Below are 27,513 nucleotides of genomic sequence, written 5' to 3' on the forward strand. Positions count from 1 at the left end.
GAGAAGAACGATGTTTGCCCATTTAATTCAATGGAGCCGGCAATACAGCCGGCTCCATTGAAAGCAATGGGCTGCCGGCATGCGCGGGATGAATTGTCGGGAAGGGCTTAAATATATAAGCGCTGAGCCAATCAGGGGCAGCTTTGAGTCACACCCCCTTCACACCCACTGCAGGCCGGCCGCGCTGAACTCCGGCTGCCGGGACAAGGTGAGTATATATTTTATTTTTTATTTTAACACATTTCTGGATGAATTGCAGGGAAGGGCTTATATATATAAGCCCTTCCCGACAATTCATCCCGCGCACGCCCGCAGCGCATTGCTTTCAATGGAGCCGGCTGTATTGCCGACTCCATTGAATGCAATGCGCTGGACAGCTCCTGCCCGTTTCTAATGAAACGCGGCTAGGAGCAGATTTTCGAGCAATTTTTGGGCCCCGGTCACGCGATTTGCGGATGCGCATCCGTCATGCGATCCGCAAATCGCGTGAAAAAACGCCCGTGTGACTAAGGCCATAAGCAGAATAATACACCCTCGCACACTGCAAAAAGTGTTCAGGAATGGTTATAGCAACATGACAAAGTTCAAGGTATTGACTTGACCGGCAAATTCCCAGTCAGATCGAGCATCTGTGAGATGTGCTTGAAGAACTAGTCCGATCTATGGAGGCGCCACCTTGCAACTTACAGGCCTCTCTCCAACATGCGCTTGTAAAAACGCTGTGCTTTTTAATGCTGCGTTTACTGCATTTTCAGCTGTTTTTGATAGCATTTTTATAGCATTTTTGATAGCGTTTGACTGCATTTTCATCATAGTTATAAACGCAGCTGATAATGCCAGAACTGAAGAAACGCAGTCAAAAATGCGGTAACCACATTCTACCACTGCTGAAAACGCGCGCTATTCATTTCTAACGGCAAAGCATCGCGTTTTAGGGTGACTACCCACTAGCGTTTTTTTTCACTGCGAAATTCGCAGCGTTTTTTTTTTCTGCAGGGGGTCTATGGGACTTGTAATGTTAAAATCGCGATAGCGCAAAATCGCGATTTACCGTGAAATCGCGATTTACGCGATCGCGATTTTAGCTTTACAAGTCCCATAGCCCAAAGACCCCTGCAGAAAAACAAAACGCTGCGAATTTCGCAGTAAAAAAAAAACGCTAGTGGGTAGTCACCCTTAAAATGAAAATAGCTCAGGCAGCACTCGAAAAACACAGCGTTAAAAACGCTGCATTTTAGCCCATGTCTGAGACGCCCCATTGAAATCAATGGTAGTGATTGACAGCGTTTAACACTGCGCTGAAAACACAGCGTTAAAGGCTGGAAAGATTTCCTGTGTGAGAGTGGCCAAGGGACCTCTCAGACAGGAAGGAATATTCTGCAACAGCATTGTGGAATATGCCCTCCTGCGGAATATTCAGACCCCCAAAATCCACACTGCAGATTTTGGTGCGAAATTGAAAACAGTAGAATGCTGCTGGCAATTCCCCATGAAAATCCGCAGTGAGCAGCACAGGTTTTGGTGAGAAATTCAAGGAAAGCAAATTCTGCAACAATGCCATTATCTTGTGCCAGATACCACAGACACCTCGATAGGTTACAGCTGTTTTGGTGGCACGAGCAAGACCAGCACAATATTAGGCACTTGGTTTTCATGTTTTATGTTCGCTGCCTAGAGCAGTAGGCATGTATAATACATACAGCACCTCTCCAAAAGTCCATCCGTTTCTCTAGATTAGATTTTTTCTGACAAATATTCCATTCCATCATATATTATGCGTACTTTCTTTGAGAGGACCACTCCTAGAAGACACTTTCACAATGCAATTTTGGGTGGTTGGTTTCATTTAGTTAAAGCCACAATATAACTTCAAAGTTAAATGACTGTTTAGGTCTTATGGAATCAGCTGACACTGCAATTCTTTCCTCATGTCTTTCCTCTTGCTCATGTTTTATATACTCTTGGTTTACAGATTTCTTGAAACTGCAGCCAATTTTTATGTAAAACCAAAAATAGGTGAAGAGGAGGTCTCGCCAGGCTCTTTCTTTTCTATTTGGCATGAATTTAGTACTGATTTTAAAGATTGCTGGAAAAAGGAGAACAGGCTGATTTTGCAAGAAAAGTAAGTCACTTACCAGTGCTTCATGAATGATTTACTATTTCTGGTACTAATCTTTTTTTTATTCCGTTTTAATAAATATGTATATGTATTTTGTTTATAGATAGAATAGATGTGATAATGTTTTGCTAAACTACTTTAGGATGGTTTCACATCTGCGCTCGGGGTTCCTCTTTCCTGCTCCATTAGGGGAATCCCCATGGCCGAATGGCTCCATCTCTGGACGGAACTGAACAGGCCCGGACAAACCCCGTTGACTATAATAGGGTCCGTTCACTTTAGGCACAACTGGACGGAAGAAAAAGTACTGCATGCAGATCTGGTATTTTGATCCAGATCTGTGACGGAACCCCTAGCCGAAGGAAACGGCACGTGACGGGGCGGAGCTACACGGAGCCCCATTGAGATAAGAAGAAGACCCGGACTGCGCAAGCGCGGCTAATTTGGCCATTAGACGGCGAAAATTAGTCGGCTCCATGGAAACGAGGACGCTAGCAACGGAGCAGGTAAGTGAAAAACTTCTTATAACTTCTGTATGGCTCGTAATTAATGCACAGTGTACATTACAAAGTACATTAATATGGCCATACAGAAGTGTATAGACCCACTTGCTGCCGCGGGACAACCCCTTTAATGTATTTTAAAGAAAGCTGAACACATGATTAAATGGTTTTATTATCATTATGCATTTTTTACAGATGTTTAATATAAAAGTTATGTTCAAATTGAGATAAATGGCTTGAGGGTTTTTTTCTCAATAAAAATATCGGCACTTATCACTGTTGCACATTCTAAATGAAGACCGTTACAAGTGGTTATTCTGCTATTAAGTGGATTGCATTATGAAAGATCTAACTAATATGCAGTATGCTTTTTGTGACATTGACGACTGCAAGCGATTCTAATGGAGAATAAGGTAATCCAACGTCTCTTGTAGCTTGGATCCAACATTATTGAAATAAATGTAAAAGTCAATTTCATCATTATTGATTATGAGACAGTTATCCAGTTATCCGTACAATCTGCTTCCCTATATTTCCACCTTTCAACATGGACAGAAAAGCACCTGCAGGAGGAAAATATAAAGCTATTATACAACCATTCAAAAGAAGTGATCTACAGTAAAACCTCTACTAACGTTGGTAATCCGTCCGAAAGCAATTGGCTTTAGCTGTAACCGTTGCTATTCGAGGTGATTATTTCCATAGGAATCAATGTAAATCCAATTAATTCATTCTAGGCATTCCAAAAAACACCAAAGAATAAATGAACACTTAACATGTTACTATGTGTTAGCTGCGGTGTTACATAGAACTGTAGGTAACATCTACTACATAATCTGACCTCAGCATTATCGCTGTGCTCTCTGTGGTGTTACATAGGACTGCAGGTGACATCTGCTGTACTACAGGACATCTGTCAGTGTTATCACTGTGTTCTGTGTTGTTACATAGGACTGCAGATGACATCTGCTGTACTACAGTGTATAATCTGTCCTCAGCGTTATCACTGTGTTTTCTGTGGTGTTACATAGGACTGCAGGTGACATCATCTGTCCTCAGCATTATCACTGTTCTCTGTGTTACCTTGGAGTGCAATTGTACAGTACCATAATAGTATATTACCCGTCGCCGTTGATGGAGAAGGGTGGGTTGTATTAGCAGCAGGAGGAGGAGACGTGAATCGGGAGATAATGTGGGTTCAGCAGCAAGGTTACATAGGCTGGCAGACGCCGGGGTGATTAGAGACAAAATTCTGTCTTAAAAAAATTGGCCTTTGGCCGCCTGTCCACGGGCGTTGTATTTTAAACAAGTGGATTTCCGCCACGGGAGAACACTAACAATCACTGCGATGTACCTATCATTGTGATGGGTTTATCGCGGCATGCTGCGATTTCTTTATACACAAGCAAGAATATCGCGGCAGATTTCTGCTCGTATACATCAGGCTGCACTTTCCATCGTTATCCTATGAAAAGCGTTACCTACGTGCAGCTCATCACTGTGGATAACACAAAGAATCGCCCATGGACCGGAGGCCTTACTCGAAATTGGCCTTAGTAGAGGTTTTACTGTATCTGTTACATTAGTACATGAACCACTTCTAGCAACTTTATGCATAAAGCCTAGTGCCCACGGCCGTGACGGGCTCTGCAAGCGAAATTCCGCAGCGGAATCCTTCACTGCGCTACCTCAGAGACCCCATACTCCACTCGGGATCCGCTGCCCGATATCCCGCATCCCGTTCCGGCACTCATGCGCAGTTCAGCGCATGAAGCTCTGGCAGCATCATGACACGCCCACAGCATCATATGACGTGGGCGGGAAAGTGTTTTCACACTATCTACCGCTGTGCTACTGCAATGGAAGCCGTCCGCCCGCGGCAAATAGAACATGCCGCGGGTGGTTTCACGGGGCGGAATACCATGGTGGGATTCTGCACCGTGAGCATTGAGCTACTAGGTTCAATAGAACCTAACATCTGCAGGGCAACGCTGCGGATTTACGCCACGTGACACGCAGCAGAAATCCGCCCGTGGGAATTAGGCCTAAACATTTACAAATACAATTATCAAATAGTAACATTTTGCAGAAAGCGCTTCACATGAGAATAATATAAGCAAATACCGGGCCTACCACCTGTCTAGTTACCTGAATTAACATAGGGATCTATAATGATGTTAATTTAGGAGGGTTACATCCAGTGTAGCTGTAATAGGTTTGTATGAATTTGGCTTATGTATACAGTGAAGCCTGAACCCGCAAACCAAGCTGCCCATAGGGATGAAATAAAGCATGCAGCTTCGATTAGCGGACTGGAAGAAAGATTGCAGCATGCTCCATTTCAGTGCGGATTGCCCGTCCGCAATTGAATTATGCCGCGGTATCTGCAGGAAATTAGTAAAAAAAAAAAAAAGTACTGTGCGTGCCGCTGGCGCATCCACAGACCCAGTAATAGAAAACCTGCACAGCACACAGAAAAACCAGAGAGGTAACCGCAGGGTCCTCTGCCGAGGGCAGGGTCGGACTCTGATACATGCTCCCGCATGCGGAATCCAATCCACCTGCGGACATGAGGCCTTATAGAGAAAAAAAATAGCTGCATTGTTTGAATATGAACAATAATCATTCAGTATAAACACAGCCAACAATTGAACAATAATTCATTGACTTATCATTCAATGTTCATTTTATGGAAGCATGAAAATCATCGTTGACTCGTTTGCTAATCGTTCGGTTTAAACACTGATCGTTCAGTCGTTCTCATTCACTTATACAGTTTATGATCCTATAAAAAATAATAAAATAAAATGGCAGCAATGTATTTTTGTGTTTTAAACAGCCCGCCCGAGTACACTGTGACATCGTTTGCTCAGGCGAAGGATTATTGCTACATGTAAAAGTACCTGAAGAAGTCCTGCATATCTATGGGGCCGAGCGCCTGCCAAGCTTCAGTTTGCTGCTCAGTCATTACTGTTTTCACAGTAACAGACTAAAATATAAATTCTTTATTAGGGATATATTAAAAGACATAAATGGGCTAACACACAAACAAAAAAATATAAACCAGAAATCCTAATATAGTTCACTTCTTCACAATTTCTCACTTCTGTTAAAACAAAGTGAAGGTAGGTGTTCTCGCCCCTATGCTGGTTGTCTGCACAGCTCTGTTACAGATACAGCTTATTAACACAAATAAAAACTGTAAAGATGGTGCAGGCTGACAGTTTCTTTTCTCGCCCGCATCATTGGGGGACACAGCTAAAGGACTGTGGGAACAGAAACAAAGCCCTTCATTTAAACAGAGACCCCCTTGGCGACCCAGGCCTCTGCCATCCAAGGACTCTCCCACTAGATCTGCCGCATGAAGGACGGCCCTCACCCGAAATTCTATAGCATATTCCAGAGACAACTTCCCGAACCCAGGTGTCTGAGACATGATGGGCAAACCAAATATCCCTAAATAGGGAATCGGCCCTCCACCTGGGACGTTGGGTGGGGTCCGACTTTCATGCTCAGATTTAGTTGGAGGCCTTGGATGGCTGAGGCCTGGGTTACCCCGATGGTCTCCGTACAAATGAAGGACTTTGTTTCTGTTCTCACAGTCTTCATCTGTGTCCACAATGAACAAAATGAAAAACACTTTAGGGTGAGTAAAAAAAAAAAAAATTTACTTACCCACTGTAGTAATTTTATGTGCAGTATATCTTGAGAGTATAGGCACACAGTGCCCAACACTATGGATTTTAGTAGGATTACCTGAGGAAAATCCACAACTTTTACAGTACAAACCCTGTGGATGAGATTTGTTATTGAGGTGAAGGTGTAGATTTTAAAGGGACAGGTTCATATTCTGCCTGAGCAAGGGGCAGCATAACTGTCCTGGATACATGTTGCCCGTGGTTGAGGCAGCATGAACCCAGTGACAGGTTCTCTTTAAATCCACAGCAAGTCAATGTAACGCACTGCAACAAGACCACCACCAAATGGTGTGGTTTTTGTTAGGGATTTAATCTCCTTTGTGTGCACATTTTTATGAGATGTCCAATTTGCCAAGCTTCACTGAGAATCCTTATCACAAAGTTTTGGGGACTTTTGGGATTTTTTTTCCATGGAGCCGTATGAAAGGATTCATGGCACGTCCTGTATCTGTTGTCTAACAAACGAAAAATAGGACGTACCAATGCACATCAATGTGCTGCATCTTTCAGACGGCACACGGACTGGAGTTCATGTGCTGTCTGTCACGAGTTGCGTTCAAGTCTCTATGGCGAAACTTGCAGTTAGGCTGCATTCAGACGAACGTATATCGGCTCGGTTTTCAGGCCGAGCCGATATACGTTGTCCTTGTGTGCAGGAGGGGGGAGGATGGAAGAGCCAGGAGCATGAACTGAGCTCCCGCCCCCTCTCTGCCTCCTCTCCGCCCCTCTGCACTATTTGCAATGGAGAGAGGCGGGGCTAAGTTCCGAGAATTAGCCCCGGCCCGCCTCTCCCCAATAGTGCAGAGGGGCGGAGAGGAGGCAGAGAGGGGGTGGGAGCTCAGTTCCTGCTCCTGGCTCTTCCATCCTCCCCCCCCCCCCCCCCGCACACGAGGACAACGTATATCGGCTCGGCGTGAAAACCGAGCCGATATACGTTCGTGGGAATGCAGCCTTAGAGTTAGTGTGCACCTAGCCTTTAAGGGATATTCTAGAGAAACAAAAAAAAAAAGTCTTCCATTGTAATTCATTCATTAGGGAGTCTCTTATGGACCTATCCCACGGGACAGAATATTAAAAAATACTGTGGAATATTCAGCACCAAAATCCGAAATATTGCGTGGATTTTAAAAATGGCAGAATTCTACGCTGCAGTAGAGCCCAAATTGGTGTGGCGGCTGACACTACTTGATTCCTCATCTGTTGTGTACTCCCTGTATGAATGCTGTCAGGGCATGCTGACAACTGCAGTTTCACAATCACTGGAGAGACACAGGTTGAATACTAGTGTCCTAAGGTGAACCGGAGGGGCAGAAGAGGGCTACATACAGTGGTCTGTACTTTGATTGCAGGGCACAGACTGCAGCTTGTCAATGTTGAGTAATTAATTGAGATGCTGCAGTAAAGGTACTATTAAATTAACTTTGCCATAGTTTCCAACTGGAGCTGTATATTCTTCAAGTGGAAGTTTACTAGGTTACTGCATACATTCAAGATCCCTATAGTATTATTAGAGCTACTTTAAGGGCCCATTTACACCAGCAGATGATCCCTCAAAGATCGCTAAAAACGAGAGATTGAGTGACAGCTATGAGCGATCATTTTGAATAAAGTATTAATTGGTATTTAAGTAGCTGCTAAAAGTGAGTGACGATTTTTAGGTTAGCTTGATTTTAAAGATCAGCTAACAGTGCCCGAAAAGCGGGTGCCCCGCGCCCATTTGCATGCACTGATTATCGCCAAAACGATCACTGCGATAAACTGTCCGTGTAAATGGGCCTTAATCACGCTTATTATCTCTTTTAGGCTGCATTCAGACGAACGTATATTGGCTAAGTTCCGAGAATTAGCCACGTCCCCGTCCCGCCTCTCCCCATTGCAAATAGTGCAGGGGGGCGGAGAGGAGGCAGAGAGGGGGCGGGAGCTCAGTTCCTGCTCCTGGCTTTTCCATCCCCCCCCCCCCCTGCACACGAGGACAACGTATATCGGTTCGGCGTGAAAACCGAGCCGATATACGTTCGTGGGAATGCAGCCCCAGAAAAGAAATTCAGTCGGACTGGTTGGATTGCTTGATCCTATAATTTAACCGCTCCCCAAGATAAGTAGCACATGTGTCTGACAACTTCAGCCATCAAGTAGAGACTTCCCTATAGTGATGCGTGGCAAGTTTATTAACAGATGCATAGCTCTTGGTGCATGTCTGGCCAAAGGTGCCAAACTGTGAAATCTACAGCTATGACCTCAGGTACATTTCATCTATAAACTTCTGATGTAAATTGGGTTGCAGATGGCCATGCCCCCTACCAGTAAGCCTCTCCCACATTTTGCAAAAGGGACCAAAAGACGCAAATTTTTGCATCAACAAGGTTGCGCAAAAAGTTGTGGCTTTTTTATGCCAGAAATCTGACATCCAGGGCTTGTTAAATTTCACTCCTTTGATTTTAAAAACCTGTGTCCTGTTCCATTTCCTTTGTGGTGGCACCGCAGAGTAAGGGTCCATTTAGATCTGCTGATTTCTTGTGTTGGCTCATTCAAATGAGTGATTGTTCAGATGCTCACATTCGCTGAATGATCAGTATTTAAACCAAGTGGTTAGTGAACGAGCCAACGATGATTATTATGCCTTCATGAAATGAACGAAAAGTGAACAATTTAGCTTGCTGTTTTTATTGCCGGCTGTGTTTAGTCGGAAGGCTGATCGTTCACTTTTGCTCGTTTGATAGACAATTGTTTCATGTAAAAGGGACTTAACACTTTCTGCCACAGTGCCCCCATATAACAGCTTCATACTGGGGGTCCTATCTGCAGGACACACTCTGAACAAATTATCGGCAGGGGGCCCTTCTAACACAGTCCTGTCCAAGTTGTATAATCTCTTTAATCCTTTTACAGAAGTTTAAAAACTGCAATATTTCATATGGAAAAAAAACTTGTTTACCTGCCGTGTTCTCAATTCTGTGTGTAATAGTCTCTTTAACCTGCACAGGAGATGTAATAAAACAATTTCATATTAAAATGTAAGAAACAGTGTCAATATATTAATGAAGCCTGTACTGAGATAAGGAGGAGATGGAATCGGAGATTGTGTTCCTCTTCACATTATCTCCCGAACAGCTTGGTAGCACTCAGTTGCCAAGAACAGATTTGGGCTATGTTCACACTCGAGTTAGGGGATTCAGTTTTCCGTCTCTGTTACTGAGCAGGGGGAATCTGCTGGCTAAACAGGTTTGATTTATGATGGAACTGAATGATGCTGAATGGACCTCATTGACTATAATGGTGTCCATTCAATTTTCTCTTCATCTATCCAGTATTTTACTGAATAAAAAGTCCTGCATGTAGGATCTTTTTTCGACAGATCTTCGACAGAGGCTGCGAACACAGATGTGAACATAGTCGTTGTGACCCTAGGAATCCGAAAGCTATAGAAAATGAAACAAAGCTAGACTTAGTATAAAACAGTAATGCGACCAAGCCAACTGTTAGTGTTGTTCCACCTCTAGACAAAATCTACATAATTACCGACTCGCCTATGACTTTTAGGCTACCCGTATATATAGCGGTCGTGAGTTGTGTGGCCAAAACAATGTGGTAAAAATGGACAATGTTTTACTACAAATGACGATGGTTCTGCTATACAGGAAACACACTGCAAGTAGGTACCTTATTTAACCCCTTGAGTGGCGGGTTTCCTACCACCCTGTCATGCCCACCAGGGCAGGTTTTTTAAAATGGTCTAATCATTGAATTTCAACTAATTTTGCAGTTGCGTCTCAAGAGCCATAACTTTTTCATTTTTCCATTGACATGGCCATATAAGGGCTTGTTTTTTGCGGGACAAGTTGTGATTTTTTAAACAGGGGGGAGGAAAAAAAGAAATGGGGAAAAAAGAAAAAAAGGGGCCATGTCATTAAGGGGTTAAATAATGTATTAACTTCCTTCTCTGGGTCATTACGACGCACGGATACCACATGTGTGATTGTATTTTTTATTTTTTACAAAGTAAAGGGAGACAAGTGTTTTTATTTTATTTTTTTATAATTTTTTTACTTTTATTTTTTTTAATTTTTTTTATTTTTGTCCCTTTAGGGGACTTCCACAGTGACCCATCAGGACCCCTGATCACATTCCGGGGGTCCGATGGTGACAGCCCTTTACATGCTGCAGTGACAGCCCTTTACATGCTGTAGTCACATAGACTGCAGCATGTAAAGGGTTAACACAGCAGAGATCGGAGGTTTTCTCTGATCTCTGCTGTAAGAGCTGGTACCTAGATGTTCTCTCACAGCCAAGCACCAGCTCTCCCTGCCACAGAGACCATCGGCTTGCTTCTGACAAGCCGGTGGTCTCCATGGCAACCTGTAAACAAAGCAGGAGATTGCCGGCATATCGGCAATATCTTCTGCTGGTTTTTCAAAGCCCTTGCTTTGTTCTCTGTGGGACAGTGCAGGCAGAGCACACTGTCACAGCTTGTGGCATTGTGCTCTGCAGCTCCCATAGTGATACATAGCCCGGAAATCTTCCGGGCTATGTCGCTATGAGCAGTGGAGCTCGTCCCGGAAAATTTCCGGGCGTGCCACTCAAGGGGTTAAAGGAAAGCCGTCCGTAATTTCTTGGATATTAAACCGGGGGCATGCTGGAACAGGACTTTTGAACAGTATTCCAATCATGCCCTTGGTAACATCTTAAGGCTACTGTTCTTACATAAAATCAGCTTTACTGAACAACGAGTGAGTAATGGGTTATTTTGAAGGATCTCCACCAATCTTTTTTCCAATATATTAATGATGATATGGGGTTAACCATCACCAATCAATACCTCATCTTGGACGTACCTTCAATTTTCCTGTTCTCACCCACTCACCAAGCTGCTCAATAGCCATTTCAAAGTGATCGACATAGTCAAAGACTACAGATATTTCCCTGTCCAAAATTCAAATAAACATTTTCAAATCTGTTCTACAGAATTGCATTCAGAACATTTAATTTTTTTTGTTTACATTTTGACATCAATGTAACTTAAAATGTAGCATGAATAAATGTTTTTTCCAGATTTTCATTTGACTGCAGGTACCATCTATATGCACTCCTCACTCAGTAAGTAACGGCCATTATCTGTGATTGTTTTTAATTTTTTATTTCCCCTTCTGTGATGCATTTATATTAGTGTAGGAACCCACTACAACGCAAGGAACCGTGAAGTGGTTAGTGGGCTCATGTATCTTGGCCAACATCCAACCAATGCCTTGCATTTATTATCTATCATTCACATGCAGTGTGGCATTAAGACTCCATGGGGAGCCCAGGGTGGCAGTACCAATGTGGTAATGTGGTTCTCTGATGGAAATGCAGGGCAACCCGCCGAATTATCATGGCGTCATTAATAGGTTGCTGGTCTGCATGGTGAACTACATATATCAGTATGGTCTGGCGCCCTGTATCCACCATGTGTGGGAGTGTACACCAAGCAGCCACCCCCCTCATTATCAGGAGGCAGTGTGAGTGGCTGTCTCATCGGTGTCCTGCACAGGTGTTATTGGCTCCTCCATTTGGTAGTCAGCTAAATTAATAGATGGCTTTATTTTTCTACCCAACATTGTCAGACGGTAGCCAAATAAAAAAAATATACTGTATATATATATTGTAGAAAAAACACCAACCTTGTAATATTGCGCTCTTTCAGTATGGCCGCTGTTTGGGCTGGTATAGGAGGTGGATAAGCAAAATCCGTGTTGTATTGTGAGATTTGACCACATACAATAATATTGCTGTTCTTGGCCATCTAATTTTAAAAGCAAAAATATTTTCATTCTCCTTTATTCTATTAATTGTGGGTCATTTTAAGGGAGGGTTCATATGGGATATAAAAGCCGCAGACAATCGGCAGCATTTACAGTACAAGCCATGCAGATGAGATTTTAATGGGGTTTCCAATGCCAAATAATTTGCCACTTATTGTCAAAGCCATCCCATGTCACCTAGGGACCTGGAAAACTTTTTGATCACTTACATATACGCAATGCCTCTAATTTACATGATGCACAGGAGTGGAAGTGAGTGTAGTAGACGTGATGTCAGTGCAACATGCAAATAGCCAACATTAGCGCACCCCATGACCAGCTGTCAAAAAGGCGGATCGCAGCAAGTAAAAAGAAAAATCAATGCATATAGTAAAGTCCTTGAATCTTAGATATTAAAATAAGTGGAGAAGAGTAAAAATGGTCCCCAAAATACCCTTTAAGATATCTCATCAACAATGGTGCGAAAAAAAATCTGTGTTTAATTGACATATAATGTGGACTATCAGAACAGATTGCACCTCTTTAAATGAGGTCAAGATCTACATATAATGTGGATTTGCACCAAAATCCATAGCATATTTTCTGCAGTGAAAAATATGCTGATTGTGCTACAAAAATGAAACTCAGCAGCCGAGCAGAACAGTCATACGATGGAATCGAAAAGCACCACATGGATAATAATGGGGTCCATTCGGTTTCTGAATGGGCTTCCATCATTTTATAGGATGAAATAAGCACAGCATACTATTTTGTTCTGTTTTGGGGTCTTTTCTACGCAATTCAGCAACAGAGATGTCAAATGGAACCACCAACACTGATGTGAATGAACTCTTATCCAGGAGTAGAAGAAAAACCTGCCATTATTCCATAAAAATGCTACGTCTGTCCTTGGGCTGTGTCTGGTATTGCATCTCATCCCCATTTAAATGAATAAAACTGAACGGCCATACCAAGCACATCCTATAGGCAGACCTTTTTTCTAGTCCTGGACGACATCTATAAATGGTAACTACAGTCCCACCTGAATACTCAGATTTTGAATGGAGTTAGGCTTCAGACAAACTCATTTGTGAAAAGAATAATCTGGAAAATTGACATTACTGCTTGCTTCAAGAAATGGTGCCACTTTTGCCCGTTGGCAGTGTCTGGTATTGTAGCTTAGCCCCAATACCATACACCGTACAAGAACAAAAGTGGCACCGGTTTCTAGAAGAAATTGGCCATAACTTTCTAGTCTCAGAACGCCTTCAATTAATATAGACATTTCACAATTTGGATGAATCAAAAAGGACACCAAGAAAAATAAGTCAGTGTTTCATTACAGTGGAATATTGATATTTACCTGACTAATAACAAGATCACTAATTTCTCCTCCGACATTATCAAAGTACACATCCACTCCACTAGGACAGCATTCTCTTAACTTATCTGCAAGACGCGCTTTCTTGTAATTCAGTGCGGCATCAAAGCCAAAATCGGAGGTCAACACTGAACACTTCTCATTTGTCCCACAAATTCCAATGATCCGAGAGCAGCCAAAGAATCGTCCAATCTATAGAACATAAGCTAATTGAATGTGTCATGCCTATTGACTTTGTAAATACATTTAAAGAGAACCTATTACATTAGAAATGTGACAAGTTCCTTAAAGGAACATGTACGTCCTCCGGGTCCAGGGTTTGCATGGAGCGGAATCAGGAGCTGATCCCACTCCATACACTGTGGGTGCTGGCTGTCTGTGACAGCTAACATCCGTCTGCAATAGCCACAATCAGCGCTCATGCTAATCGTGGCTGTTGACTTTTTAAATACCCTAATGAAATTTTGGGTGTTCTAAACGGTCCCCGTGCAATGAGATTGCAAGATGCTGTTTAGTTATCATAGCATCCAGGGGCCTTCTGAAGCCCCCCAGCATAGACATTAGAGATGAGCGAGCATACTTGCTAAGGACAATTACTCGATCGAGCATTGTCCTTAGCGAGTACCTGCCCACTCGGAAGAAAAGGTTCGGCTGCCGGTGCGGGTGAGAGGTGAGTTGCGGCAGTGAGCAGGGGGGAGAGAGGGAGAGAGAGATCTCCCCTCCGTTCCTCCCCGCTCTCCTCCACCGCTCCCCGCCCGCCGCCGGCATCCGAACCTTTTCTTCCGAGCAGGCAGGTACTCGCTGAGGACAATGCTCGATCGAGTAATTTCCCTTAGCGAGTATGCTCGCTCATCTCTAATAGCCATGAATTAATGCCAATCAAGGTGTGCCTGTGGCGCATCTTGATAAAACACAGTGTAATGCAATACCATAGTATTGTATTAAATTGTTTGAGTGATCAAATGATCGCAAGTTTAAGTCCCCTTAGGAAACACAGAAAAACTGTAAGGCTGGGTTCACACTGGGCAGATTCCAGGCAGAAATCTCGCGGTTTGGCAGCGAAAAACCGCGAGATTTCCGCCAGGAATCCGCTGCTTCAAAACCTGCGGCACTTAGGGTTTTGAAGCAGCCTGGCCGCTCGCTTTTCAGTCACGGATGGCGCTCCCATAGAGGAGAGCACGGCCGCAGTGGGAGAAAAAAAATGAACATGCTGCGCCCAGCGAAACCGCGACACAGCGCCAGCTTTGCCACGGCAGATTCGCTGTCCGTGTGAACGAGATTTCTGAGAAATCTCATCCACATTGCTGGCTAATCCCGTGATTAGCGGCCGCAGGGGAATTTGCCACGGCGGAATTCCGGACGGAATTTCCGCGGCACATCTGCCCAGTGTGAACCCAGCCTAAAAATGAGTGGAAAAGAAGTTGAATTAAGTAAAAAAAAACACAAAAAGCCAAACACATATTTGGTGTTACTGTGTCCATAAAAGTTAAATCTATCAAATGTTTGCCATGCTGGGGTCATGGGGAACTCTTTTTCATGGGTACCTTTTCCCAAAAATCTCCGTTAAACAGGTGGAGGTCTGTTTTGTGTATAGAAAACAGCCACAAATTACTTAATTTAAGGTTTCAAGAAAAGGAGATAATCTATAAGCTGGTAGGTCTTAATTATTTTTTTCTTTTCTTTCTCTCTTTTATTTGTGTTGTTTGTTAAATTATAGACTCTATCTACTCTATCTATATAATGATTGGATGGCAGATATCTGAAGTTATCTTATATTTTGTTAATGTATATTTTGATTAAACTCAAAGATTCCAAAGATGCTTTCAAAAAGTATATTATTGTCATTGTTTTTGATTGCTCAACAAAAACATTATTTAAAAAAATCTAACAAAATAATATATTATTTATCCCGAATGGTGAATCTCATGAGAACAAAAATACACAATGCCAGAATTGAGTTTTTTTAGAAAAATGTAATAAAAGCAATCTAAAAGTCGTATGCAAACCAAAATGGTATCAATAGCAACCACAGATCATCCTGCAAAAAACAAGCCCTCACACAGCAACATGGATGGAAAGATAAAAGAGGAGGTCAGAAGATGGTGACAGAAAATATATATTTCAAGAAATGTTATTTTCTAAAAATAGTTAAGCCATAAAAAAACTAAATAAATTTAGAATCATCGCGATCATACTGACCCCTAGAAAAAAGTTGTAATTTTTGCCAGTGTCTACGCCATAAAAACAATACCCTGTTCTGGGCTTTAGGAGTTCTATCTCATTTGCAATTTCCACCCACTTTCCTTTGCACCAATAGTTGTGATTATTCTCTCCTTTAAGACAGTTAGAGATACTGTATGTCCGCAAGGAAGGCATGGAGGATACACCAGGCCTTATCATATTGTAAGGGCAATACATAGTTAATATATTTTTAGTCCGCCTATCCACGGGCGGGCGGATTCTCGTGGGCAGATTTCCGCCGCGGGAGATCATTTAAAGTCACTGCGATGAACCTATCATTATGATAGGCTCATCGCGGAAAATCACGGCATGCTATAATTTTTAGACTCTAGCGGAAAATTGCGATGGATTTCCCGTTCGTGTACATCAGGCTGCGCTTATCATTGTTATCCTATGGAAAGCGGTTCAAGAGTGATCTACGTGCGATTTATCGCCGCGGACGACGCTATGAACTATTGCCCGTGGACAGCCAGCCTTACTTGTAGTAAAGAAGCAAAGGCGTTTGTAGCATAACAGTATTAGAAACTAGGGTCATAAAGACACACACTCCACATATCAGCTCATGGAAGCCAAGAAATGAGTGCCTGCCTTCCTACTCCATATCACTTACCTGTCCAGCCAATGACCCACAGGCTCCAGCAGCGCCACTAACAACCATTGTCTGATTGGCGCCAGGAATCACATGACCTTTTTCCTTCATACCGAGAAAAGCAGTCAAACCAGTAAATCCGACTGCGCCCAGAAAATATGACAGGTGCCCATCCACAAGACTAGGGTCCAGCTAATGGAAATATACCAATAGTTGAAAAATAAAACAGACTTCTGGAGCCACAACAATTTTTCAGTTTTATTAACAGTTACAACAACATTGTGTTTTCTGTATAAGGCCTCGTGCACACGGGCACGTGCGGATATGGGAAATCCCACACAGAATTACTCCCGTGCCTGCTGCCCGTGACCCTGCATACCTGTGAGATGATCTTTTCTTCTGTATGCGGATGTGACTCCGATGGCACATGCACAGTACAGATTTCTCTGCGCCGTTGCTTAGGTGATGACGCGGATCCGCAACAATTCCGCAATGATTATTGCAGAAGTGCACCGGCAGGGATGGCTTCCATTGACTCCAATGGAGCCGGTCCTGTGTATCCGCTCTAAAAATACAGCATGCTGCGATTTTATTTCAGCACGGAGAGGCCACAAATAAAATCTGCTGGTGGGCGTGGAGAGAAGAACCTACACACACATCAATGGACACATTGAGCAGAGGATCGCCTGCGCCTGTTGACAAGCGTGGAATCCGCTGCTCAATTTTCCCCGTGTGCATGAGGCCTATGGGTTACAGTGGGCTTTGAGCGAATTACAAATTTTAATGTTTTTCCCTAAAAAATTGAGAATGGGGGTGCAGAATACAGCCTGCATCTAGTAGTAATATATGGGACAGGCTTATTCTTCTCAGTTATCAGCAGTGATGACAAATATAGTTGGCTTTAGATAGGATGGGTCATGAATGTTTCATCACTTGCAGTCCCACCTATGCGTGAAGAGGAGGGCAGAAATCCTGGTTTTCCTAGGGGGCTTACTCTTTTTTGCCATTATACAACGGCGCTATATCCTGGCTAAAGCCAGTACTGCATGAGGTGACACGTTGGATAGGCTCCGACAGCAGAGAGGCTGGCAATACACAGTAAGAGAAACCCGGTGGATGTCTTCTAACATTGGAGCTGTACAGCTTAAATCATAATGTCTTCAGAGGTCAGACAGTGGATTGGAAAGGATTGAAGGGGTTGTGTCGCAATTTTCCTTTATCATCTATCCATAGAATAGGTGATACAAGTCTGATAAGTGGGGTCTCACCACTGATGCCCCCACTGATCTCGAGAACAAGGTTCCCGTACCCCTTCCCCTCCTCACTGCAGTATCACTGCACTGCCCCATCAGTGAGGAGGAGACTGAATGGCGGTGGTCAAGCATACATAGTGCCTCTCTATGCATCTTCAATGGGACTGATGGAGATAGTCAATCACTTGTACTCCGCCATTTCCATCAGCCTCATTAAAATGAATGGAGCAGTGTCATGCATACGCAACCACAGTGACAAGAAAAGGGAGACACATGACCCCCATTCTTGGAATTAGTGGGAGGGTCTCAGTGATCAGACCTATGGATAGGTGATAAAATCCGATCGTGAGACAACCGCTTTAATGAGATCAGTCTCAGATACGCCGACCATGTTCGGAGTCATCCACTTGGTGTCAGTACTTTAAAGTGCAAATACACCTTCAATAGTTGTTGGACAAACGCTCATTTGTCCAGCAGCTATTTCTCCCAATTAAAATGGTCGCCTGCAGCCCTAGAGGCCTTTAGTCATCTAAAAAGGGCATGCCCCGGTGTTAATACAGCCGGATGCGCGTCTACCCTTTTTCATTGAGGTAGATGCATCTGAGGTGGGGACAGGGGCAGTATTGTCGCAGGAAGTCAGTGGGAGATCTGGGTATAGCCCATGTGCGTTCTTTTCGCGGAAGTTTAGTTTAGCAGAACGCAACTACGACGTGAGTAACCGTGAGTTACTGGCAATCAAATGGGCTTTAGAAGAGTGGCGACAACATCTTGAGGGTGCTAGACACCCTATTACCATATATACTGATCACAAGAATTTGGTATATCTCAGCAATGCTAAAAGACTCACAGCTCGTCAAGCCAGGTGGGCGTTGTTCTTCACCAGGTTTAATTTCGTCCATATATCCCAGGAGAGAAGAACGTGAAAGCGGACGCCCTGTCACGGAGTTTCGGGGTGCCGGAAAGTGAGACTATGACCCCCGAGAATATCTTGGCACCTGGCGTGGTGGTGGCAGCTGTAGAATCTAGCTTCGTCCCTCAACTACAGAATGCTCAGCAGGATGCTCCTGCGAGGGTGCCGGAGGGCAGATGGTTTGTGCCAGAGACCTTACGTCTTAGAGTCATGGATGAATCTCACTTATCGGTTCTTGCAGGTCATCCAGGGTTTCAGGGAACCCTGGATCTTTGTTCTAGACACTTCTGGTGGCCAGGCATGTCTCAGGAGATCCGCGACTTTGTTAAGGGATGCTCTGTCTGTGCACGCAATAAGTGTCAGCGGCGTCCTCCAGAGGGTCCTCTGAGACCGTTACCGGTACCTTCTAGTCTGTGGTCGCAGTTATCGGTAGATTTTATCACTGACCTACCAGAATCCCAGAAGTGCACCACTATCTTAGTGGTTGTCGACCGGTTCTCAAAGATGGCACATTTTGTGGCGTTAAAGAAGCTACCATCGGCAAAAGAGTTTGCCAAGATTTTTGTAAAAGAAATAATTCGCCTACATGGGGTTCCCCAAAACATTGTATCTGATCGCGGGGTTCAGTTTGTGTCGCAGTTTTGGCGTGCCTTCTGCAGAAACCTGGGAATGTCGCTTTCCTTCTCTTCAGCATTCCACCCGCAAACTAATGGTCAGACTGAGCAGAAGAATCAGGATTTAGTGCAATATTTACGGTTGTTTGCTGGTGAAAAGGCTCATCAGTGGGCAGAGTTCCTGCCGTTGGCAGAGTTTGCACTAAACAACCGCACTTGTTCTTCCACTGGGGTATCTCCATTCTTTTGTGTATACGGTCAGCATCCTTACTTCCTTACAGCGATCCCTACTCCATCTGTCTGTCCTGCAGCTGATGTCACCACAGATACACGGCAGGGAGTATGGAAAGAGGTACAGAAAAACTTGGAAGCAACGGGGGCTCGTATGCAGTTGCGTAGTGGGAAGAGTCTGTCTGTATCTGAACCTTACAGGGTGGGACAGAAGGTATACCTGTCTTCTAAAAATCTCAAATTAAGGGTCCCATCTTTGAAGCTGGCGCCGCGTTACGTGGGTCCCTTTGTCATCCCACGTGTGGTGAACCCGCTCGCCTACGAACTGGGTTTGCCAGCTACATGGAGGGTTCACAGGGTGTTCCATAAGTCTTTATTGAAACCTTTTGTCCCTTCTGTGATTAACCTCATGTCTTTTCAGGTACGAAAAGATGGCATTAGTCCAGGACAGAAATGAGATCATTCTGATAGTCGATACCAGCAGTTCACATGAGGTGGCCAAGGCTTTCAATCATTAACACCCAGGAAGGCAGCCTGTGAGTGCATGAACTGCAAAGAAATGGATGCAGAAGTTCAGGGAAACTGGTAGTGCCGAGTACAAACAGAGAACTTGTCGCCCGAGTGGGGTCTGAAAATTGTGCATTTTGTTCACACATTCGTAAATGTCCACTGAAAGAATTCCAAGGGCTTGTCAGGTCGTCTTCACGCAATTTCTGTTGCAGCTGCAGTCGATGTGTGTCTTGAGAACCCTTGCGAATTAGAAAGATGGAAAAAAACCTCTACAGCGCCATCTATTAGATTGGGGTGTTTGACCCTCATCAGTATGCAGTAGGTCTTATAAGTCTCCTTACTTAGCTTTTAGATGTCCGCACACCCCTTCTGGGTGCTCTCCTTGGGGAGAGACTATACCATCCCCATATGCACTAACCCCCTAGGCGTCTCGAAATACTTTTTGGGTGCTCTCCTTAAGCAGACACAACACCGCTTCTGCCCCTAGTTATAGGCCCCTCACAGACTAAGCCAGAGACCTACTGCATACTGATGAGGGGCAAACAACCGTTTAGGTGAAAATTCTTGCTTGATCACTGGACCATAAAAGGCACTTCTAGATGGTAGGGGAGATGGCGGAGAAGGGGATGCTGCAGCAGTAGCTCACACACAATATCTGTGTAAGGGTTTAAACAGATAACCATGTTTTCATCAGTTTTGTCGGGCATGAAAATCATACCCGAAAAATGTGATGAGGCGAAGCCATTCGTCTGCATTTTGAAGAAAATTTAAATTTGTCAGGCACAAATCTCATCTGGTTGTTTGTATTAAGATGTATTGACCATCTGCTTTTTTCATTATGACAAGAAATCCTTTTTAAGAAAAGGCCCAAAATTACCGCAAAAGACGATGAGATTAAAGAAATGTCCGCAGCACCAAGGGAAGATTTTCATCCTTACAATCTTATAAAATATGATCCATCTGTGGGGTCTACAGCCTAGCGACACAACGGCTTCAGAAAAGCCATAGAGTACGCTAAACCAATATGTAGAACACGGTCAGGGTAAAGCTGAATGTGTATGGCGATACATAAACACATCCTGCGTATACGTAATGAGGGCGACCGTGAAAATGCTGTATGTGCTTAAAAAAAAGTTCTAGTTCTGTAGTCTGCACTGGAGCTGCATACTCTCTCCACGTCTGTAAACAGAACTACACTGGCCAACCTGCAGCATCGTGGTTCTCTTTCTGTTGTAAAACTCCAGTGTGCAGAAGTTAATGTGCATACGTTCTGGAAGTTTCTGGGTGGTCTACGTTGTCTTGTTTTTCCGCTGTCTTCTATGTGTATGAATATGATGTGTATTGCAACTTTGCAGCACTGAATGGGTTACTGTCTAGGTTATGTCTGGGAAAGTATCTATTTGTATGTCATGTGACCTTGAGATATATATATATATATATAGGTGCAAGATCAACCTCATAAATTAGAAGCTGCAGAAGCCAAACGATTTTTTAAAAATCCTATGGCAAAATGATTTTTAGTCCAAAATACATGCAGTTAAAGGGGTTGTCCCGCGAAATCAAGTGGGGTTAAGCACTTCTGTATGGCCATATTAATGCACTTTGTAATATACATCGTGCATTAAATATGAGCCATACAGAAGTTATACACTTACCCCCTCCGGTGCTGGCGTCCTCGTCTCCATGGCGCCGACTAACGCTGTCTTCTCCTTCCATTAGACGCGCTTGCGCTGTGCGGTCTTCTGCTCTGTTCAATGGGGCCGCTCCGGTGTGCTCGCGCCGGAGAGCTGGCCTGCGTATGGAAATGTTGGATTTCAACCCTTCTTTACCCCCAACATTTACCATTAGAGATAAGTTAGGAGCTTCCCATATGCATAGTCTGCCATTCCAGTTATAATTACTGGGTTCAGCCCTCTTACCTGGGACAAACTGTCATCTGAACAGAGGCTCGAAATACTCGCTACAGCGTTTTGTTAGCGTACGAACGACTGTGAGAGTGATTGTTCACTTCTTCACTTTCGCGGTCGCTGAAGTGCTCACCTCCCTGCAATGTTACTGGCTAGTCGTTGAAAAACAAACAATTTCCTGTTTATATCAGATGATAATTATTTGACCAGCGACTATTTTTAAGGTGAGCTGAAACAAAATGACTAATGAATGAATTCTTGTCGCCCGCTTGTTAGCCGTGTTTACATGGAACAACTGTCGCTAACATTCGCTCTTTTGAGCGACTAATTGGATGATAGTTGAGCCATGTAAATCCAGACTAACTTTAGTTTCCAGTTGCTCAGATACTTGGAAGCATAGATCTAACTACTGTCATTTCCTAGCATCCTGCCGGTTCCTTTCATGTCCGTGGAAGACCCCCGATATAAGTGTGAAAAGAACATCAATGCTGTATTTGGTGCCATAAACATTACATATGTGCTTACAGTGTTAAATATTCTGTATACGTTTGCCAATTTCAGTAGCAGCACACACATAGGGCAGTGGGCAGTATATAATCTATTCCCCCCCCAGCACACACACATAGGGCAGCATGTATGTTACCCCCCCCAAGCGCACACACACATAGGGCAGCATGTATGTTATCCCCCCCCAGCACACACACAAAAGGCAGCATGTATGTTATCCCCCCCCCCAAGCACACACACATAGGGCAGCATGTATGTTATCCCCCCCAAGCACACACACACATAGGGCAGCATGTATGTTATCCCCCCCCCAAGCACACACACATAGGGCAGCATGTATGTTATCCCCCCCCCCCCAAGCGCACACACACATAGGGCAGCATGTATGTTATCCCCCCCAGCACACACACAAAAGGCAGCATGTATGTTATCCCCCCCCAAGCACACACACATAGGGCAGCATGTATGTTATCCCCCCCCCCCAGCACACACACACATAGGGCAGCAGGTATGTTATCCCCCCCCCCCAGCACACACACACATAGGGCAGCAGGTATGTTACCCCCCCCCCCAGCACACACACATAGGGCAGCAGGTATGTTATTCCTCCCTCCCCCAGCATTTAATTTCTCTCCACCCCCCCACCCCCCCACCCCCGGCACACACAACTTGAAATTGACCACTCACGCGGATGCTGCTTGCTACTTGCAGAGGCGGCTCTTCTCTTCTACTCGCGGGACGGACGCTCTGCTGTTTGGTGCCACAGTCCTCGGCGCCAAAGAAGGCGCCTTGTGATTGGTTGCTGCGCGCTGCAAGGAACATAGCAGACTAGTGTGACACCGCAGAGCACTGCTGAAGGGGCCGCTTCCACACAGCAGGTTAGTGTGAGAGCGCAGCTGAAGGGCCCGCGATTATTCCTGCCTTATTAAAAGTTCCCGGCGGTGCCGCGGACCGGCAGTATGCACCAAACGGCCCGGCCCCGGACCGGTGGTTGGGGACCCCTGTTCTAAACAGTCTTCCTGCACTGGTGTTTGAAGTTGTATTTAGTGTGAACAAAAAGTAAAAGTTCCAGTCACTGTTCGTTCCCAGTGATTGAGTTATCCAAAGTTAACTGTGTGTGAACTCTATTATTTCTTCTGCAGGAGAATCAACTGTGTGAAGGAACGGTGGCGTCATAAGTGACAACTTCTTCAGTCCAATGCACATGTATACAGGTAACCACTGTCCCAACAGTGCTGGAAGAGGCCTAGCGGTGCATTGGCTCAGGCTGTAGGCGTCCCTCTGGGGAGGAGCTTGGTCGAGCCACTTTGACAAGTGCCATCTCTACCCCACCAGCTCCTCAGTATTGCGACTCGATTGCTGCCGGATACCACCCAGAGGCCATCCTGAAAGGAGAGGGCTACCATCAGGGCTTGAACCCAGGAGCTCCAGTACTCCAGGCGGCACCTCTTCCTATTGAGCTATCCAGCCCTTTGGATAGCTCTCCAGTATAAACCTGGTTTCCTATTCTTTGCCTCTGAAATGCATTTCCTATTTGGCTTGACCCTGTTCCCTTGATTAGACAAAGGAACCTGGCCTGGCACTCCCTTCATGGTGTGATCACTGCTCTCCAAGCCTGTAGTCAAGCTCCACTACCTGCCTACTCCTCTATACCGCAAACTGACATACCTGTGTACTGACCTCTGACTTTCCTGGACTGCGCTACCCATCTGCTCCTCTGTAACGCAAAGTGATACCTACTCGTGTACTGACCTCTAGCTTCCCTGACTACGCTGCCTACCTATTGTTATGCACCGCAAACTGATACTTACCCATATACCGACCTCTGGCTTTCCCTGACCACGCTACCGATCCCCACTGGTTAAGACAAAGAGACTCCAATCCTGAACCGGATCATTACAGGCATGCTCCTTGTGGTTTTGGTGTATTTATTTCAGATTTTCTTGCAGCATAAATTGCTGTCCCCACATATTAACTGTTGGTCAACAGGGAGTTGTGAAATGCACTGTAAATTTTGTGTTTTTTTTTTTTTCATTTCTAATTTTCTGATGTATCTTTTTGCAAATTGCAGCATGCACTAGGGAAGTTTTTTTTGAGTTCTCTCATATGTTTCACTATAGAAAGAAGCTAAAAAATCAGAAGGCAGCACTCCAGAGATTCTAAATAGAATTATAATCACCCTGACGTAACCGGATTCGCTTAGGGGCATCGGTACGTTAATGATCCAGGTAGGCTAAACAAACAGCTTGACATATCAATATTCGAAATGTTGTAGTCAGCTGGATATTGTGTGTGAAGATCACCGGTCTTTACGACTTTCCATCAGGAGAGCGTTATGTGGTAACTCCAGGCATATACATACCAGAAGACAGAAGCATAATGTGTTCTAGAAAAAATCCCAGCGCTCCAGTGATTACACTAATATAATCTCCAGACTTACTTCACTGGGGTGCCTTCCTATCGGCACCCCTGATCTAAGAAAGCGTGTAGTTTGAGCCAAAGTCAGGTGCAACAGGAGATGTCCCAAGATTACAACAAATGGATATTTATTATAGATGCAACGTGTTTCAACTTTCCACACAAGCCTTCTTCAAGCATAACAACAAAACTGTTCCTCTGCACATATATATCTGCATTACATTACCTGCTTCTTCCACGGTCTGACAGCATCAGTGCAGAGGTGTCATCATCCTCAGTATTCTTTACTGAGAGCCAAGTAAAGAGACCCCATCGCAGAATTTTATAAACCATTCCAATTTTTTATACACTGACTTCTATGCATGATTTGTGCTAGATTACCCAAGAATATCTGAAGACAAGTGGTAAAAAGTAGTTCTGCAGATACAAGTAGAGAAAGTATATCCTTATATAGGCACCCGGATGGATAATGACACCTATGGAAACATTTGCTGTAATAGTTTATAAAAGTAAGCAAAGTCTATTGAAAATGACTTGTAACATCCTAAAGATTGTCTTCGTTTTTAGGTTTCTTCTGTGTAGAAAAACAAGCAAAATAGAAGAGAACTTGTAAGCATGAAGGTCAAGAGAATTGTGTTGGGATCTAGGCCAGGTAGGTGGTTTTATTTTTGCCTGATTTAATTCCACAATATCAAAAACTATTCAAGCTTGGAATAAAACAAGGAGGGGTCCTGATGCTTTTCAGTAGTGACAGTATAAATATAATTAAGCATGTCTTTGCACAGAGTATGGACTGTGACTGACTGCTAGGAAGACTCTCTGGTTGACAAGGATTCTCGCTCAAATCCACTCAAAAATCCCTGATACGTCTTTTGAGCGATAATTGTTGGCTCTACCTGCACTGACATTGTGCAGTTTTCGTTAACAAGTTGCTGATCATTCTTTTTCAGCAAGCTGAAAGTGAACGACCAGTCTTATCAGGCTGCCCGCTGAGTTCTCTGTGGGATACAGCTGATACTCCCTCTGAGAGTATGAAGAAGGCAGCAGTCCAGCTGTGTTCTGCATACCCTGCGCGGAGTGGCCCCGCAGTGATTTTCGGGTAAGGGCTTTAAATATAAGCCCTTCCCTGAAAATCATCCCTATCAAGTGTAAAAAATTAAAATATATATACTCACCTCTCTGCAGCTGCCGGGAATCAGCCGCGTGTCGCCGGGTCTTCTCCCTGCACTGCTTTAAAGTTCTTTCATCAAGTGTGGATTTAAAATCCCTGCCTGCTGAGCCAATCAGAGGCAGCGCTCAGCCATTCATTGAATTCCTAGAAACTGAAGTCAGGAGCATGAACAGCGGGATTATACAGGGAACTTTGAACGTGCCTGATACTTTGAGCATGGGCTAACACCACCATGATCACCTTCAGAAGGTTCAGAACTAGAGATGAGCGAACGTACTCGGTAAGGCCGATTTCGCAATCGAGCACCGCGATTTTCGAGTACTTCACTACTCGGGTGAAAAGATTCGGGGGGCGCCGTGGGTGAGCGGGGGGGGAGGGGGGTGCAGAGGGGAGTGAGGGGGAGAGAGAGAGCTCCCACCTGTTCCGCGCTGCTACCCCACCGCTCCACCACGCCCCGCCCCCCGGCGACCCCCGAATCTTTTCACCTGAGTAGTGAAGTACTCGAAAATCGCGGTGCTCGATTGCGAAATCGGCCTTACCGAGTACGTTCGCTCATCTCTATTCAGAACTTAAGGCCCTTTCACACAGGCATATTTTCTGTCTGCATTTTTTTTTTACTGACTGAATACCGACAGCATACAGACCCAATAAAGTAAATTGGTGTATTCAGATTTGTGTTTTTTATATGGACTAAAAATTCTGCCTGTCCTGTTTTATTTACTGACCAAAATCACCCATAAAAGTCTATGGAAGTGTAAAAAAATAACAGCAGGTTTCTAAAGCATGTTGCCAGTAGGCAGTGAAAACAAAAAAGTATTATCAGTTGGGCTGCCTTGCATTTTTCTTTGCGTGAAAGACTGATGACACACGAACGGTATGAACGTAAAAAAAAAACGCACGCGACATAAAAAAACACATGCAACACACACATACACATGCTGTGAGATCGGTGAATGAATTGTGAATGAGCCCTCATCATTCATTTGCTCTCCTATCTATGCTTAACATAGTAAGCAGAGTTTGTTACTTTTTGTAACGCTACTCGTAGAAACCTCATCCCAGGACGGCGACCGTAATATATACCATATATATATATACACGACATATTATATATCCATGCTCAGGAAAATTATTCAATGAAATTAGGAATAATGTTTACAGCTTAACCCCTTCCCGCTGCAGGGCGTAAGTTTACGTCCTGGCAGCCCGGTACTTCCCGCAACAGGGCGTAAACTTACGTCCTGGAGATAGCGCGGGATCACATATGATCCCGTGCTATCCCGCAGCGGGAGCCGGCTGTCAGTCACAGCCGGTGTCCCGTGCTTTTGACTGTGCACGGAAAAAAACACTTAAAAAAACGCTAAAAAACGGAGGCAAAATGCTAATTTTTAGCATTTTGCCTCACTAAAAACGCAATAAAAGTGATCAAAAAAGCCGTATGTACCCCAAAATGGTACCAATAAAATCTACAGCTCGTCTCGCAAAAAATAAGCCCTCATAGAGCTCCGTACATCAAAAAATAAAAACGTTACAGGACTTTGAATGCAGCAATTTAGAAAAAAAAAAAAAGATTACCCAGAAAAAGGGTTTTTATTGCAGAAAAGTGGGAAAACCTAAAAAAAATGTAAGAATTTTGGTATTGTTGTAACCGTACCGGTCCGCAGAAAAAATGGAATGTCTCATT

At 44.2% G+C, this 27,513-nt stretch overlaps 1 protein-coding gene across 1 annotated transcript in view; it reads right to left on the minus strand.

Moving 5' to 3' along the window:
- Window positions 1–2,784: 2,784 nt before the first annotated feature.
- The window catches only part of LOC136628094 (prostaglandin reductase 2-like), a 107,334-nt gene continuing 82,605 nt past the window's right edge, over window positions 2,785–27,513 (minus strand). The window contains exons 3-7 of the mRNA XM_066603729.1: window positions 13,461–13,670; window positions 11,978–12,099; window positions 11,153–11,240; window positions 9,256–9,295; window positions 2,785–3,185 (exon numbers count right to left, since the gene is read on the minus strand). Coding sequence (XP_066459826.1) covers window positions 3,121–3,185; window positions 9,256–9,295; window positions 11,153–11,240; window positions 11,978–12,099; window positions 13,461–13,670 — 525 coding nt within the window. The 3' untranslated portion in view covers window positions 2,785–3,120. The remainder of the gene's footprint in view (window positions 3,186–9,255; window positions 9,296–11,152; window positions 11,241–11,977; window positions 12,100–13,460; window positions 13,671–27,513) is intronic.

The sequence above is a fragment of the Eleutherodactylus coqui genome, chromosome 1 (genome assembly GCF_035609145.1).
Source record: "Eleutherodactylus coqui strain aEleCoq1 chromosome 1, aEleCoq1.hap1, whole genome shotgun sequence".
In the NCBI taxonomy this organism is placed as follows: Eukaryota; Metazoa; Chordata; class Amphibia; order Anura; family Eleutherodactylidae; genus Eleutherodactylus; species Eleutherodactylus coqui.